This window comes from Gossypium raimondii, chromosome 4, assembly GCF_025698545.1.
Source record: "Gossypium raimondii isolate GPD5lz chromosome 4, ASM2569854v1, whole genome shotgun sequence".
In the NCBI taxonomy this organism is placed as follows: domain Eukaryota; kingdom Viridiplantae; phylum Streptophyta; class Magnoliopsida; order Malvales; family Malvaceae; genus Gossypium; species Gossypium raimondii.
The window spans coordinates 30,042,725-30,060,105 of record NC_068568.1 but is presented as its reverse complement, the minus strand read 5'-3'; the positions used below and the strand labels follow the sequence as shown (position 1 = coordinate 30,060,105).

Here is a 17,381-nt window from a genome sequence, read left to right as displayed (position 1 = left end):
ACTTTCACTTTGTTCGCAATCTAGTCTTATGCAAGCAACCTAATGTTATTCACATTCATGCTGCTGACCAACTCGCAAATACATTCACCAAACCACTCAGAAAAGCAACATTTGATCGCCATCTATTCAAGTTAGGCATTTTAGCGCACTGCCTACCTTGAGGGGGTGCATATTGGCGTGGACCGAGTCTTACGTTGTTGTCTGACAATCTTTGTTTGAATTTGATTAAGTTTTTTTTCATTTGAATAAATCATTTGGATTTCATTATCAGATTGTTATATTGATGTGTACAAGGTAAACGAATAAATCATTTGAATTTCATTATTCATCCATCAATTTATAGATGTAATTAAGATGAATAAATTTGTTGGTTGCAAGTAAAAATAATGAGCTTAATTGGATTGAAAATCCTAAATTTTGTCAAATTTAGATAACCCCCCCCCCAACCCCCCTGAAAATAGTAGTTGTATATCCTGCAGGAGTTGCACTGAACACTAGCAGAATACTAAAGCAGTGAAAGCCCCCGAGGCATTCAATACAGCAGTGGCATAGGCATCAGATTTTCATGCAGGTGTTGTTATCCGGGCACTTGCCAGTGTTGTTGCCACCATAGAGATCATAGGTTTTTTGCCTGGATTGATAACTTCTGCGTATTAGGCATCCTACAGTTAGATTATGTTAGCTGCTGAGAAATTTTCTCTTAACTGTCTGGCTTATGATGTATCACTTCCATTTCCTAGAAGCTAAACTTGCTGGAACACTTGAAACAGAATCTTGATATTTCATTATTTTACAGGAAAGAAAACTGAAGCTTTATTATGTCTAGTTTACATGAAATTATCATTCCTAGGAGAACTACCTAGAAAGATACAAACCTTCCATTGTTATATGTCTCCATTGACATCCAATAAAAGTGATGGCAGAAAAATAAGAAAAAAAAAATGGGTAAAGTACTAGTCATCAACCAACTACTCAATGGAAAATAGTCATGGCACATGCGTTCTGCATACCACTCTGTCAGCAAGCCTCTCCTTATGCAGCAAAATCAAACTGTATCAGAAAGTATTCAAACTGCCTCGGTTTAACCTTTCCTGTCAAACATGTCACAAACTTGGTAGAATAAACTTCCCCATCCTTGCGCTTTCTCTAGTCGCTCTTCACTGTATAACATTACTTCTCTTGTAACTCTAGTGCTTAAACCCTTGGCTTTGAACAAAACATTCAGTATCCAAAAAAAAAAATTTGTTTTCTTCAACTTGTAACCTCAACAACCTCAGCTTCACCGTCACTATAATCTCCCCAACACTTGCTCAATTTTGCATCAACTTGTATTTCACTGCAAGCTTCTTTTGCCAGAGTAACACCACCAGTCACAGGAACCACATCTGCAGGCTTTCCTTCATTTTCAAGAAGCTTGCTTTCATTGTCTAAAGATTGATCTTCTGGTGGTTTCTGCTCACTTGATTGATTTTCACCTTCAACATATGTGGAGGAAACCTCCAGAGTCTGCTCCGCTAGTAATTCTCCACTTCTGTTTTCAGCTTCAATATCAACAGTTATAACAGCTGGTGATTCTACTGATCCTATTGGGGACGTGAGAAATCCATTTTGTGTCACAGCAATACCATTTGGTGTCATTGGAGGCATCGGGTAACCATTTGGCGAAATTGGCATACCATTCGTAGAAGCCAAAAATCCATTTGGAGAGACAGGGTAGCCATTAGGAACCACCCAAGGTTGGCCAGGTACAAACTCAGCTGCATGTGGATTCATTATTCTCGGAGGACTGTAATGGTTCCCTTCTCCAGAATGTTCACTGCTGTGGTAGCTAGACTTGTTTCGTGGAACCCGATTTCCAGATCTGTTATAGCCTCCAGAGAGTCTGGGTCCATATGGAACTCTAGCTGTTGCAGATTGATGAGGTGATCTACGGGCAGAGTTGACTTGAAGCATTGGAGGTATATGCACGGGAGGGGGCAGGAGTCCTCCATGGTCCTTGAAACTCGGAACTGTGACGGAGCTAAAAACTGGAATTGTTGACGGATTAAATGGGGGTGCAGCTGCAGAAAGTTTCTTTGTAGTCTCTTTACCTATCTCTGATTCCTCCTGCTTTTCTCCTTCAGTTGGCAACTGCTTAACACTAACTTCAACTGGCAGATCTTGAGGATCTTCATCAAACACTTTTCCTGAGGGAATAGAGGCCTCTTGTTCTAGTGACCGAGCTGTATTTTCAGTTACAAAATCCGACGGTTCTGGGTTGGAACAAGTAACTTGGCATTTGTCTAAAGAACCAATTTCCGATGCTTCAGTTTTTGAACAAATAGTATTTGACTCCTTGGAAGAATCATAATGTGCAGACCCGTTAGCAGCTTCCTCTTTGATGGTTTCAACACCACTTTTAACTTCTACAGTCCCAGCTTCTATTTTGATTGCAGTGCTGCCTTTTTCCAGGGAAGCTTCAGTCATCACTGATTCACTTATCTGCTTTTTTCTTTCTTCATTAACAGTGCTTTTCATTTCTTCCTCAGAACCTAGAAACTCTTTGTCTCCAGTTGCTTTTGGAACTTCTTCACTAGCAACCATTACTGTTGCCACGTCAATAGGTGTGACATCTGGTGCTGTCTCCTGGCTTGTCTGAGCATTTTGTTCTGGAAGAGGATTTCCTTTTGGCAACTGCTCTGCAACTGCCTTTACAATTGTCCCAGGTGGTGCCAAAGCAACTTCTTTGTATGAGAATAGTTTTCCAGCTGCCTGCACACTGATTGGACTTGCTACTTGAGTAGGCTTGGTAACTTGATCAGTTGAAGCTGGGCTACCTGGGGCTGATTTTGGGTTTACCAGTTTTTCCACTCCACTAACTGCACTCCTCAGGTTATTGAACTTTGGACTGAAGCTTGAACTTTTTACGAACTTTTTGGAAGCAGGAGGACTAGGTCCAGCGGAAGCAGTAGGCTCATTGGGGCTTGTTCTCGGAGATGTGAAATTATTAGGCTTTGCACGGTATCTTGAGGATTGGGACACATTCATAAAGTTTGTACTCAGTTTGGCTAGACTTGGCCTCCTTGAAGCAGAAGATTTACGAGCTGCAGGTGAACGACCTTTAGGAACAGCTTCTTGCCAGCCTTCATCTGAGATGTCATCCTGTTCTGGGTCAACAATTTTAACCAACAACGGCTTATCTGCTTGCACTGAATCAGGTTTTTCATTACCAGATTCCACGAATTCAGCTTCAGATTTGTTTTCTTTATCACTAGAATTCTCTGTAACAGGATAAGTTGGTGATGGAATCTCATCATTCTGATATTCATCTGAGGTTGTCTCCCAATTTTGGCCTGGTTTGCCTCTAATCTGTTCGTTGAATGAAAATCTTTGTTTACATATGTTGTCAATGAGATAACAAATAAGCAAAAGGACATGTTAGGTGACAAACCTTTGCACGGGCTTTCTTTTGGGCATCTCTCACTCTCATATCTGCGTCCGGGGTTATATAATCCAAAAGATCTGATACACTGATACAAAGTAGGAAACCAATGTAAATAATTCTTACCAACACGTACAACAAATGAGAGGTGCAAAAACACAAGGTGACTCCGCAATTAAATCTATCTCTAGTATAAGGGGTTTCCTTTGAAGAAGTTCATTCATTCTCAAAAGGTTAACAACAAAAAACTGTCCAACAATTATAACAGCAAAATACAAGTAAAGATCAGGAAAACTTTTAAGCCCACAGTTCAAACATTTTGAATTGTCTTGAACAAGCCATGGATGCAACTGAATTTATTCTGCTAGTAGATTGTACCTTAAGTGGCCTTTGCTGGAGATTGATGCATCAGGCTTTGGAGTACCATTCCGTGCAGCTTCTTGCTGCTCTAAAGCCTTAGACTCAAAGTACTCAAGCCATGCAGCCGCATCCTTCAGAAGAAAAAAATATCAAATTACCTTAGGACCAGTAATCACAATACAATTGGATTCAATCATAAAGCATCAAACATCAAATTACCTGTGTACGTAGGTCCTCAGACCCTAGTTTTGCCTGCAATATCTGTAGTGTAGTTTGTTCATGTTGAACACTTAAGGAGTAAGCTTCCATCAAGGAGAGGGCAATAGCAATGGCATGGTAGCTGGCAGCAGTCTGTAGAAGCCAGAAACACATTAAACATGTACCTTATTTCATGTCTACTTTCAAGTGAATTTAGATTGAGATTCTTTTGTGTTAATTTTGTAGAAAGATGCTCAAATTCAGAATAAAAGTTTCAGTTCATTCAGTAAATACAGTATTCATCTTAGTAACGAACATAATTCAGTCTAGCACATCTAATTAAATAACAGACAGACAGATTAATTCACACTCAGTTGTTAATATGATAGTTTACCTGTATATGATCAGCTCCAAGTAGTCTTTGGTTGCACTTGAGAGCTTCATGGAGATATCTAAGAGCAACATGAACATTTCCTAACCCTTCTTCCATCATTGCTACATTAATATAGGTGGCTGCCGTATTTGGATGAGATGGTCCACATGTTAAATGCAAAAGATACAATGCACGATTTACATACCTAGAATGAGAAAAAGGACAAGATTAGGCCCAAATTCTAATGCAGTATTCATTCAATGACGTGTCTTACAATGAAAGTCATATGACAAAATATTAGAACATTTGCTTCTCAAAGACACAGGCTTTGCTTCTCAAGAACCATGTTTCAATTCTAATGGGCATAAGTTTATGGCTGATCTAAGTTTTCCTAATAATTTCTACCAACACCACTCTTAGGACACAAATACCGTCACTGGAAATGCTAAGCCTCATAAAATATTATTTTTATGAGGTATAAGTTCTATGATTACTATAATGATTGACATTTATGAAGTCAGTAACCATATAAAAAATGGATGTTTATGAGCTTCACAATGTTAGCACCTATATTCTTTAGGACGTACTAACTTTTTAATGCTATATAAAATTTTCAATCACCCAGTTAACAATTGAGAATGACTAGTTTGATCAGATTATAGCTGATAATGGTCAACTTATGCAAAGCTGAAATTCTTGATGTTATTGAACAAGTTGTAAATTTGAACTTTTTTACCTCTATAAGAATTCCTAAGCACTAAACAGAAACAAGAAAAACACTATCTATCGCATGATTAAGTATATGACATAAATTCCGCAGCACTGGAATACCAAATAAACATGTACTTTCTATATCATATGTGCATAAGCATAACTCAATGTCTTCCCCTCTTGATCAGTAGCATGCATTCTTTTGACAGAAAAAAGAAGGTTGACTTCCTCTTTCCGTTAAGGCTTAGGACTAATTTTTAATCTCAAAGTTAAAAACAATGGGAGCTAAAAGCAAATAAAGTTAAAAACAGTGGGAGCTAAAGCAAATAATTCCTTTAACTAGAAAGATGTAAAAGCATACTTTAATGCTAACTCTGTATGTTGAAGGCGGTAATAGAAGACAGCTAGGTCTCCATAACTCTTCATCGTGTCAGGATGGTCAAGACCAAGCTCTCTTTCATTGATATCCAATGCTTTCTGCTGATAAATTGTTGCCTAAATAAAATGAAAACAGATCAGTATATTGCACAACAGGGAAAGAATTATTGATGCGGGATAGAGATCAAAAGGTAGTAGCATATTTCTAGCAAGCACCAATCCTTGGTTCAATACTTCAAGAATCAAATATATAATATTTAAAAAGAATATACCAAATTGCCTAAGAGACAAAATTCCCAAAAATTAAAAGATGATTTTCACTTTATTCTGTTTTACATCTTTTGGTAATCAGTGGATTTCAATGGGTTCAAAAGTTTGAGTCATTTGGTCATGTGTTGCATGGATAGAAATGTTAAAATATTTTAAAGCAAATACCTGATTAAAGTCCCCAGTATGGTAAAGCACAACAGCCAAAAGACTGTATGCTCCTGCAGTCATCCGATGGTAAGGACCACAAACCGACACAAGTTTTGAAAGTGCCTTTAAAATCAAAAGTCAAATATCGGCTTAGATGTTATTTATATATTGCTGAAGAATAAAGCATTTAAAACAACATACAGAGAGATACTTCATCATACCTTAGTGCCATAATTGACTGCATCCTCCAATTTACCTTTATCCAGAGAAGTCTTGGATGACTCCAATAGCGTTCGACCATCTGCTGATGAACATGCAACATGCTGCGGGAATGAAACAATGTCAACCAAAGTCCAAAGTAGAACTGCAAGACAAATTTTCCAATTTTAAATTCCATTTAGTATTTATTTACCTTGTATACGGGGACCATGCTTATGATATCAGACTTCCTAAAAGGAAATGGAGTATCCATGTCATAGTCCCTAGGAACAACCTCAAGCCCCACCTGAGAAATTAGTATTTCATTTAGAAATGGAGATGAAGCATACATCTTAAGACTCCACATACTATGCCAAGATGACCGTACCTTATGGGATAATCCACGAAGAATGGCGAACTTTCTCAGATCCTGACAGCTTTCTGATTTCCACTGCCACCCAAACCTATTTGAAAGAAAGGTATCCACCCATCTCCATTTTAGTTTTTCATCATTAGTGATATCCATGTCACTGTTTTCAGCTGATGGTGTTCCCAACAATATATTTAAACATGCCGCTATTGATGCAGCCAAATCATCAATACTTTCAACTGATGACACAACAGCCTGTAACACGTGTTTATAGGCTCGAACAACCATTTCATGTATACAGAGTGACTGAACATGAGGCAGCTTGTCTGCAAGCTCAACCTGAAATGACAGGAAAGAAGAAAAGGTGAGGATAAGAGATGGGGGAGAGGAGATGTCAAATTTTCATCAGTATTATAGCTCATTAATATGTAATAATATAGAAAGCCAAGCCTCCTATCTGCTGTACAACTTACATGAGATCAGATACTCTTGAAAAAAAGGAAAAAGAAAATTCATGACAAGATAGTTTTGGACAATAACATGGAAGACCAAAATATCCTGTTAATTCTGACCACAGTTACATGAAACCATTTTTTTACGGTACAGATAGAAAAAGAACACAATGATCTTATAAATGCATTAATTAACATAACTGAGTTGGAAAAAATTACCAATAAGAGTTCAGAACAGCAATCAGTAGAAAATTTTATTAATGGCATGGTTATAAAGGGTATGTTTCATATCTATGTTGGGAACTGATAATGACATGATTGATCCCTACTTATGTTTCATATCTGGAAGCATCCACGAAGAAAGAATTATTTGAGAAGAAAAAGGGGAAAAAGTCGCATTGCATTGCCGATTTTCCTGCATTTTTTTTTCATGATTTAGTAGGTTGAAGATGTATAGCAAATTAGTTTTGTTTATTGTAGATGTTGAAGTACAAGATTGTGTGCAAGATAGATGTTCTTAAATTTTCATGACTTTATCAGCCATGACAGATTGGAATAAATCTAACTAAAATCTTAATGTAGTTTTCAAAACTAAATAAGATATAAGACCTCTCTAGCCCCTGTCAATTTCAATATTAAGCAAATTGATCCTCTAAAAAAATCAGAGTAATTTAATCTCTATCAATTTTGAGAGTTAATCTCTATCAATTTCAAGAGTGAGAAACTAACAACAACTAATCACAAAGTTAATGTTTTTGTCAATTGTACATATTTTCATTGATATAATAATAAATTTAGCCCTCAAAGTTTACATATTCTGTCAATTTGGTCTTGATTTAACAAATTTAGCCAATAACATTTACACATTTTATCAATTTGGTCCTGATTTAATATATTTAGCTTGAAACATTTACACATTCTATCAACATTTACACAAAATATATAAACATCGAGAATTAAATTTGTTCTTATACCAATCAAAATTTTGTGCAATTGACAGAAAACATTAGCGTCATGTTTAATTGTCCTTGGTTCCTCACTTTCAAATTTGATAGGAATTAAATTGCTCCAATTTTTTTGTGAGGGACCAATTTGCTCAATATAAAAAATGAGAGGTCCCGAGAGGTGTTTTTCCCAATAAATAAATAAAGTAATTTTGGTCTTGGCCCTTTCATTGGGTATTGTTCAACAACTTCAAAAAGGTGAAAACAATTGAGACAACCTATATTCCTCTTTTTATTTTATTTTATTTATTTATTATCTTTTGAGGTTGGATTGCACTAGTCTAAAAACTATTCAGATTAACTATTCAAAAGAAATTACATTTTCTTCAAACATATTGTACAAGGTGCATGACCTAATTATCTCCAACAATCATTTACCTTAATCATCAAAATATATTATCTTTTGACATTTGGTTGACATACTTTTTGATAGAACGGCAGAAGAAAAATAATACCATTGTATTAACTTTAATTATTTGTTGGATAATTTGGAACCATTAATATTACTATTATTTTCTTTTTGTTTCTTTGTGTTTCTACTTGCTACAGGCATAAAGAATGTATTATTTGGCTGGACTAGGAGTAATTGGAATTTCAGTAAGAAAGCTGACGCATGTTATATAGCTATATGAACATATAGATATGTGAGTGACAGAAAAATACTGAGATGGCTTATTTACCACACGCCCCAGGGAACACATTTGCAAACCCCTTGTATGCATAAAATCCGTCAAAGTCCTTCCATCAACTGGTGAAAGTTCAAGGGAGCCAAAATCTGCCACCTAGAAGATTTGAAGTCATACCAGCAAAATATGTTATGCCCTAAAACATCTCAGAGAAAAAAGGAACATTGATTGATAAGGGACTAACCAATTTTGGAAGAGCAGTATCAGCATAGTACTTATGTGCCATTTCAATCAACTCTTCAGGAGACTGGCATATAAACAGACAGAAATATTAATATATAAAAAATAAAAAAACTTACAAGCACCATGTTTTTCTTTATTTTGAGAGAGCGAGATACAGAACTGCTTAATGTGCAAGAATTTTAGTAGTCATTGTTCTGGGAAAGTTGCAACTAACCTTAAGGTGAAAGCCGGTTTCTGATTCTTTTAGTCTCAAATATGCTGCTTCAGGAAGCAGTTTTTTCCACATCATTTCTATTTCCTCATCTTGCTTCTCAAGTCCCTTTTCATTACTGACTTCTGATTTCTTCTTCATATCAGGGTTGTTACCTGTAGAAACCTCCATATTCAGATCATTTTTACCACCTTTGGTGTCTGTTTTCCTTTTTATTTCCTTCAGCAATGCACCCTGCTTTCCAAGACCCTTCACAGCAGGCTCTGGCTTAACATCTTCATTTTTCTTGGACTCGGTTTTCCCTGAAGCTTGATTTTGAACATGTTGCACCCAGCATGCCCCTAGCTCCCATCTGATAGGCTTGGAGTTATTAGAGGGTTCATTCTGCAACTTCTGCAAACTAGCCTCCAACACTTTCCTCACTGAAGCCCTAGCAGAATGCAAGCTCCCAAAATCTGTACTCTGTGATCGTTGAGCTGTTGCAGGCGTGGATGACTTGTGCAATAGCATCCTTAAGCTGAAAAGTATTTGTAAGAAAGAGGCATTAAGATCTCACAATCCTATAGCATAAGCTTGGGGTCATAGATACCAATGCATTTGATTTTTTTTTTTTCCAAAATTAAGTGTGTGCACATTTCCCTTTGTGTATGCATTCATACTTTGATTTTTCTGTGTTATGGAGGGATAGTTGGTGCATAAATGTCTTTGTAATGAAATGGAGACGAAATAAACATTGACCTATTGACATTTAAAGCATTTGCCCCTCCTTCAGGCTGGTCCTCGATGTCAATTTCTTGAGGAATGGGATTCCCCTCCCAATTTACTTCAGCTGAAACTTTTACTACAGCTGTATAGCCACAATGTCTTACAACCACAACACCTAAGGTAGAAGTATCCTACAAGACCAAAACAAAAAGAAAAAGTAAATTTAGCAATGCATAGCCTCTTTCTCTGGTCCGTCGTAATCATCCAGCAAAAATTGTTCACTCACATGAACAGTTGCACTCTCATCAGCAGTTATGCCTTTAAGTAAATTTCTCCGAGCCAGCTCCTCTTGTGGCATTCCTAGAACCTGACTCCCCTCATTTTTACAATCTAATTTCACACTTGCATCAGGAACATCTCTTGTCACCTTAATAATCAAATCTCCCACTTTTTCTTCATGCAAAATTGAAGCAGAAGGGCCATTTAAAGCATTCTGATTGATTTCAATGATGTTCTTGATCGCCGCAATTGCTTTTAAAACTGAGGTGTCAACAAATAAACTATGAAGTAGAAAAGCTTTCCTATCTCGTATTTGCCTCTCTTCTGCTGTTTTGCAAGGCATAGCTGCCAAAATTGCAAACTCTTTTGCCCATTGCCTATTGTCATGTTTACCATCTCTTCCTTGTCCACCTCCATTTCCTCCCCAATTTTCATCTTCCACCGGAAGTGGGGGAAAAACTGACGGATTATCCGCTACTACGGGAGGAACAACCCATGTATTTGCCCGAAAACCGTAAGGAAGGTTGCCAAACTGCAATTTTAAATACAAAAACGATAAGAAAATAAAACAAACGTGAGTTCCCAACCATATTCTTGTAATCCATATAAAAGATGCAGCAACTCAATGGAAGACTTTACATACTTTATTATGCTCAGCGAAAGCTTTCATAAGAGCCTTGTACGCCTGCAAGGTAAATCAGTGATCCTCGCCATAAATAAATCATATACACAAAAAAAAAATTCAAAGAAAAATGAAACATATTCAAGGAGATGCAATGGAACTTACAGCATCAAAAACCCTGCTGATCTGCTGCAGAAGAGTGACTAGAGAGTGACAGAGAAGCGGTCGCTTTCCGGCTGGGTAAAACCCTTTCCGAGAAGCAACTATGGTCATCGGCTTCCCACTACAAACTCGAACCTACATTTTTAGTTGGATTCCATAGAATCTAATTAGCCCCAAATTTTGAAAAAAATAATCAAAGAAAAGGGAACAATTGATGGTATCACTTATACTCCACAGTGAACAGAACGAAAACCAAAAAAGGAAAAAAGAAGATCAAGTTAAAGAATCCCACTTACATCAATTTGGAAAAAGTCATCTTCTGTTTTATCCTCCAGGAATGGACGACTCGATCTTCTAATATCTGTAAAATATAAAATGAATAAGAAAATAATTTCAACAACGAAAAAGAAGAAAAGAGTGCACACCTCTAAAAAAATATTACATTGGATAGGAGGAGTGAGGTGAGAGAAGGAGAAGAAATCGTAAAACTGGCCAAGCCGCGGCGGAGGACACATCGACACAGCCGCCGCAGTCGCCTCCGGTTTTTCTTTCGCCTTCGAGTTGTCGGGAGATTCAACCCCATTGGTTGGAGCGTCGTCGACAGCAGCCGATTCCTTAGAAGGTGATTCTTTGGGAATGGTTCGAGTAGCCGATTTCGGCGAACCGAAGGAGGTTGTGCAGGCAACAATGTCGAGGAGTCGTCGGATGTGCGCGACTGCTAGGTCCTCCGTGTAGTCCTCTTTACCAAGTTAAAACTGTGTGGGTTAGAATTAGGTGAAAACATGAGTAACTAAAGAAACTATAAGGTAACTGCCGGATGGGGAAGGTACCTTGGACGATGGACAGCTGACAGGGTTTAAGAGACACGATGTCCACGGATTCCTTAAGTTGATTTCCTCGTACCTGTCGAAACACAAGGTATCAAACCATTGATGAAGTGGTTAAAGCTGGTCTGGTTTTTATATTTTTATTTTTAATTTTTACCTCGTGAGACAGGGAGATGTTGGTCAAATGACATGTCTCAACGTGGACCCCTAACAGTTTTCTTATATCCAAGATCTTGTCAGAAGATATTCCCTGCATTAATGTAAAAGGAACAAGTTTTATTATCTGAAAAACAAAAAACTCGACCAAACAATATATATTAAGATCATTTTTTGAATGGTATGAGAAAAGATTTTACATTCCTCCAACAGTGTGAAAAATGAGCATAAATTTTAACGTTTACTTATGAAATTTTATACATTATGTTCGCAAAATATAGTTTAACATCTATATATAGAAATAGATACGAGAAGAAGGGAGGGATACCTTGAGAGTGACTTCGGATTCTTCAGGTGTTTCTACGGTAATTTCGATTACAGTAGGCAAAACTGTGAGCAAAATAAATTCCGGAGATAAGGTTTCCTTTTTCAAAATATTAAAAATCCACGATTTTAGGAACAAAAATTTTGAACCATAAATGATGATAGGGATAGGATAAGATAATATTTTTGAACCCTACGATATACTAAGGTCATATTAAAATGTCAAAGCAACAAATACCGATCAAAATCAACGTATCTCGGCATGATTACCGAGTTTTCTTGGGTTTTCCTTCATTTTCTCAGAGAATGGATTGGAGAGTAAAAACAGTACCTCTCTCTTCTTTTTTCTTCTTGTCTCCCTTAGCTTTGTGCGCTTTCATCTTGCCTGTCTTGGGAGCCATTTGTGCACCACAATTGAGGGATTGTTTATAAAGATATGGAATTTGTTTGGCAGCTTCAATTGATTAATCTTGGACGATAATAACTATGACCCAGATTGAATTTATCGACTACTTTCTCTTTGCATGAGAAAATCTCCGTCTAAACACTCAAACCACCAAATACTGATTGCTAGAAGGAAAATAAAAAACGAACCCACAGTCTAACTCCAGAGAAGCAGAATTTTGTTTTTCTTTTTCAAAGAAAAAATGTAAACAAGAGCATTGAAAAGATAAGATAATGTTTGGGAAGAGAGAAAATGAGGGGTGGATAAGATAAGATAAGCCCCTCGTCCAAGTCCTTTTGTTGTGATACAAATAGAAGGAAGAAGTAGAAATGTAAGGGGCTGGTACTGAGAGAATATAAATGAGTGAGAAAAGGAGAGTGTTCCGCTTTGATGCTAAGGGAAGAAGATATATAAAGAGAGAGGTGGATAGGATAAGGTGAGCCAGTAACTCCTTTTCTTGTACACAATAAGCAATCCAAAAGCCAAATGAAAATGTAAGGCTAGCAATTTCAGGCCTCTCATTTTTATTTCTTTCTTATTTTTCAACTTCTTCCGTAACACCTCAACCTCATCATCTGTCTCTCTGTTCCTTTTGTTTTTTTCTTCTTTTTTTTTTTTAATTTCTTTTCCATCTTCTATGGCTAGATTTTGGAAGGCTGTGATTGGACACTAGAAGCTGCTATATAGGTGGTGGGATTACCACCGTTACCTAAACATGATAACATTTTCATACATAAAAAACAAAGAAAAAAAAAGTTCAGCAGTATATATAATCATTTGTGGGAAAATTTTCATTGTTGTTCGCTGGAATACATACAGTCTAATGCCAGAAAGCTAAACACAGAATATTGGTATAGCATTATGTTTTATAGGAAGGAAAAGTGAAGCTTTATTAATTATTGTGTAGTTTACATGAAATTGATGGCAGAAAAATAACAAAAAGAATTGGGTAAAAAGGAGAGAGAGCTAAAGGTACTAGTCATCAGCGAACTACTGAATGGAAGATAGTGATGTGGAGCAAAATCAAAGTGTCTCATAAAGTATTCAAACCACCTCTGACTGTCAAACATGTCCCCAACTACCCTTGGGTTTCGACATATCATTCAGTATCCAAATTTAATCTCTTTTCTTTTACTCCTAACCTCAACACTCTTTATTAATCTCCTCACCACTTCATCAATTTCATATCAACTTGTATTTCAATATATTTGCAGATATCCACATTGTTAGTAATATAGAATAATCTGAATTTAAGTTAAAAATAATTTTTGACATTATATATAAAAAAAAAAACTGATCTTCCAATATTGGTTTTACCAAGCAGCACATATAGATATACAAATAAGTAATGTGAAATTCAAATTACCAAACTATTCAAGTGGTCCTTTATGTTACTAACGAACTCATTCATTACCCATCACTCTTTCCTTTTTAGTCTTTACCCCCAATGTTTTGTCACTTATCAGACCTCACTTCTTTTTCTCATCGAATCACTTGCTACCCACATAATTCATATTCCATTCATGTATCAAATTTTTTTATCCGTGAATAGTGTGTATTAATTATATATTAAATTATTTAAATTTAATGGATAGTTAAAAAATTAAAATAAAGTATTTGAAAAATAATAAATTCAAAAAAATAGAGTAAACTATCAAAATAGTCACTTTTTTTTATCTCGTGTTACATTTTAGTCACTTATGTTTGAAATTGCGTTTTGATCACTTACGTTGTCGTGTTATAACATTTTAGTTACTGAGTCGTTAGTTGTCATTAACGGTGTAACGGTAAGTTAACGTGGCACATTAAATCATCATTTCAAACGAAAATTTTAGGTTAAATTCTACAATTGGTCCTTATATTTTTTCATTTTGAGAAATTTGATTTTTTTTCTTTTACGTTCTTTTAACTTTCCTTTTTTTTCTTACTTTTCATTCTCTTCTGCTTCTCCCCTGTTTTCCTCCCTTCTTCATTTCTTTGAAAGTAATTTTTCTATGTTTTCCATTTGTAAAAAACTAGTCGACAAGCTCACCTCACTTGAAAAAATTAAGTTGTTCAAAAAAATAAAAGTATAGGGACTAATTTTAACAAATAGAAAACATAGAAAAACTACTTTAAAAGAAATGGAGAAGGGAGCAAAACAGAGGGGGAATCAAAAGATAATGGGAAAAAAAAAGAGGAAAGTTAAAAGAATATAAAAGAAAAACAATTAAATTGCTCAAGACGAAAAAATATGGGGATCGATTGTATAAATTAGTCTAAAATTTTTGTTTGAAATGATGATTTAATGTGCCACGTCAACTTACCATTACACCGTTAATGACAATTAACGGCTCAATGACTAAAATGTTACAACGTGATAATGTAAGTGACTAAAATGTAACATTTCAAACATAAGTGACTAAAATATAACTTCAGGTAAATAAAAGTGACTATTTTGATAGTTTACCCAAAAATATATGTGTTAAACTAAGTTTTATTTGATAAATGTTTTGATATAACAAAGATAATGTTTTTGAATAAAACTTGATGAATTTCAAGTGACAATTCATTCCAAAATATTTCTAAGAAGATAAAATTTTAAAACTACTCTTCAAACACTTAGAAAATATTTTGAACAAGTTCAATTTGAGTAACAAATTTAGTATCGATGCCAATTTGAGCTTCGAAGTTCGAAAAATCGAGAAAAAAGCAAAAGTATCGATACCTAGCAAAAATTATCGATACCCTTACCTGGTACCGATTTCAATTTGAGCTTCGATGATTTGGAAAATTGAACAAAGATCAAAAGTATCGATATACTTAATAAAATATCGATACCTTCCAAAATTAATCGATACCCTACCGTTTTAAGTTCGATGTTTTGTAAAATAAATAAAAAAAAGTGTTCAAGTATCGATACCCTCCTTTAGGTGCCGATACCTCATATCAAGTATCAATATTTCCTATATTGTATCGACACTATAGGCTTTAACGGTCACTAAATTTAGGCATTAAATGCCCAAAATATCGATACCCCTTCAAAGGTAATGATACCTATTGTTGCAAGAGACATTAATGCATTGGTTCTTACATCTCCAACAACTCTATTAAATTTCCCACCAACAGTTGGAAAAAAATATCAGCTTCCAAAGCTTCTAAAACAATAAGAGAGATTACAAAAAATCAAAAGTTATCAAGAAAGATCAACAATTCTTTTATCAACATTTTGTGCTTCAATTCTTCATATTTTCTTACAAACACTTGTAAGCAATTCTTTGTATTTTTATCAGCTCGAGTGTTTTTATTGTGTGAGTGCTTAATTGGCAAACATCCTAATCTTGCAAGGATTGTCGTTTTGTTTGCTTATTTATTTACTCTTTTAAGAGGGTTTAAGTCTTAAGATTTGGGTAGAAATCTTAAGAGAATTGTAAGGTTAAACATTGTCTTTAAGGTTTATCAAAATAGTGAATTTAGAAAAATCCTTAGTTGTGAAAAGTTAAGTGGTGGAGTAGGCAATTGGGGCTGAACCACTCTAAATTCTTATGTTCATTATCTTATCTTTTCATTTTTGCTTCCACAAATTTTTTAAAAGGTCAATTCAGTCCACTTCTTGGCTATTTCGGTTGATTGATCGAGCTAACAATGTGATAATAAAATAATTTGTAAACAATATTACAAAAATATTTTTAAGTATTTATTTTAAAATTTTTACAGTATTTAAATAACATTGGAGGTTAAAATCCACAAATCTTTGGGTAAATTCATTTTCTTAGTCTCGGTTGATTTTTGAATTTCATTTTGTTTGACTTCTAATATTTATATTCTAATAATAAATAATAAATTTAAAATTATTTTGCATTGATTAATAAATTTACTGTTTCATATCTCACCTCTTAAGTTGGGTTTAATAAAATTACAATATTGTTGAAATTGTTATGAATATTTAATTATTATAAAATGGATCTCTATTAGAATAAAAAGTAATGTATTTTAGGAATCTAATATTCATTAAGAGTAGAATTTATATCATTTGTACTTTTTATATCTATAAATATAAATTTTATAATTTTAGTCCAAGTTTTTTCTTGATTTCCTTATTCGGTTTGATAAAGATTCTATTAATGCCCATTACAATTTGCCTGAAGGTTTTGATGAACATTCTGAGTTTATGTCAAAGATTACAGTAGAAGGATTGCAACAAGTTCTTCAAGATCTTTGTATTGAGGGAACTAAATGGATTATATCTCTTCATAATTGTCACATTGTTGATAGAATTGCCCTAAAGCCTCATTGTAGAGTATGGTATCACTTTCTGAAATCTCGACAGAGTCCCTCCACTCACAATTCTACTATTTCCAAAGAAAAGATGTTATTATTACATTCAGTTATGTTTGGTATAAAAATTAATATTGGAAGAATAATTTTCCAGGAAGTTCATCGTTGCACGGAAAAGAATGCCGACAGTTTAAATTTCCCATTTCTTTTTACAACCCTTTGTCAGCGTGCCAACGTCCCTGTCCATAATAATGAGGAACAAAGATAGACGAAGAGCACCAAAAATAGACGTATAACGTGAGGAACAAAGAAAATTACGAATAGATTAGAAAGGGAAAAATGAAAGAAAGGGAAAAGAATGGAGGAAGAAAACTCACGTCAAAATTTTAGAGGAGAGAGAGAAACTGAAATTTTGAAAAAAAATAAAATTAAATCTAATAATATCTATCCTAACCTCCTACTAACCACTAAATCCCACTTACTTTCAACTCCTTCAGACTTGCACTTCCACCGAACCTCTATCACACCACTAAAATAAAAATAACATCCACGCTCTTATAGAAAATCAAACACAAGACCTCCAACAAACTAACTCCTTACCACTCGAACCAACAGACTCATTTTGATATAAGTTTACTAAAA

At 35.1% G+C, this 17,381-nt stretch overlaps 1 protein-coding gene across 1 annotated transcript; it reads right to left on the bottom strand.

Annotated features, from left to right (window-relative positions):
• Positions 1–761: 761 nt before the first annotated feature.
• Positions 762–12,877, bottom strand: LOC105779594 (protein REDUCED CHLOROPLAST COVERAGE 2). Its single transcript, XM_012603410.2, has 23 exons — positions 12,369–12,877; positions 12,042–12,103; positions 11,715–11,807; positions 11,561–11,633; positions 11,173–11,469; positions 11,027–11,091; positions 10,734–10,865; positions 10,590–10,631; positions 9,954–10,478; positions 9,701–9,858; positions 8,966–9,479; positions 8,753–8,815; positions 8,563–8,664; positions 6,445–6,765; positions 6,271–6,363; positions 6,080–6,181; positions 5,877–5,981; positions 5,425–5,558; positions 4,374–4,557; positions 4,001–4,132; positions 3,800–3,912; positions 3,431–3,509; positions 762–3,348 (listed from the first exon to the last, which is right to left on the bottom strand). The coding sequence occupies exons 1-23, from the start codon at positions 12,436–12,438 to the stop codon at positions 1,252–1,254; spliced, it is 5,556 nt and encodes a 1,851-aa protein (XP_012458864.1). The 5' UTR covers positions 12,439–12,877; the 3' UTR covers positions 762–1,251.
• Between the last annotated feature and the right edge of the window lie 4,504 nt (positions 12,878–17,381).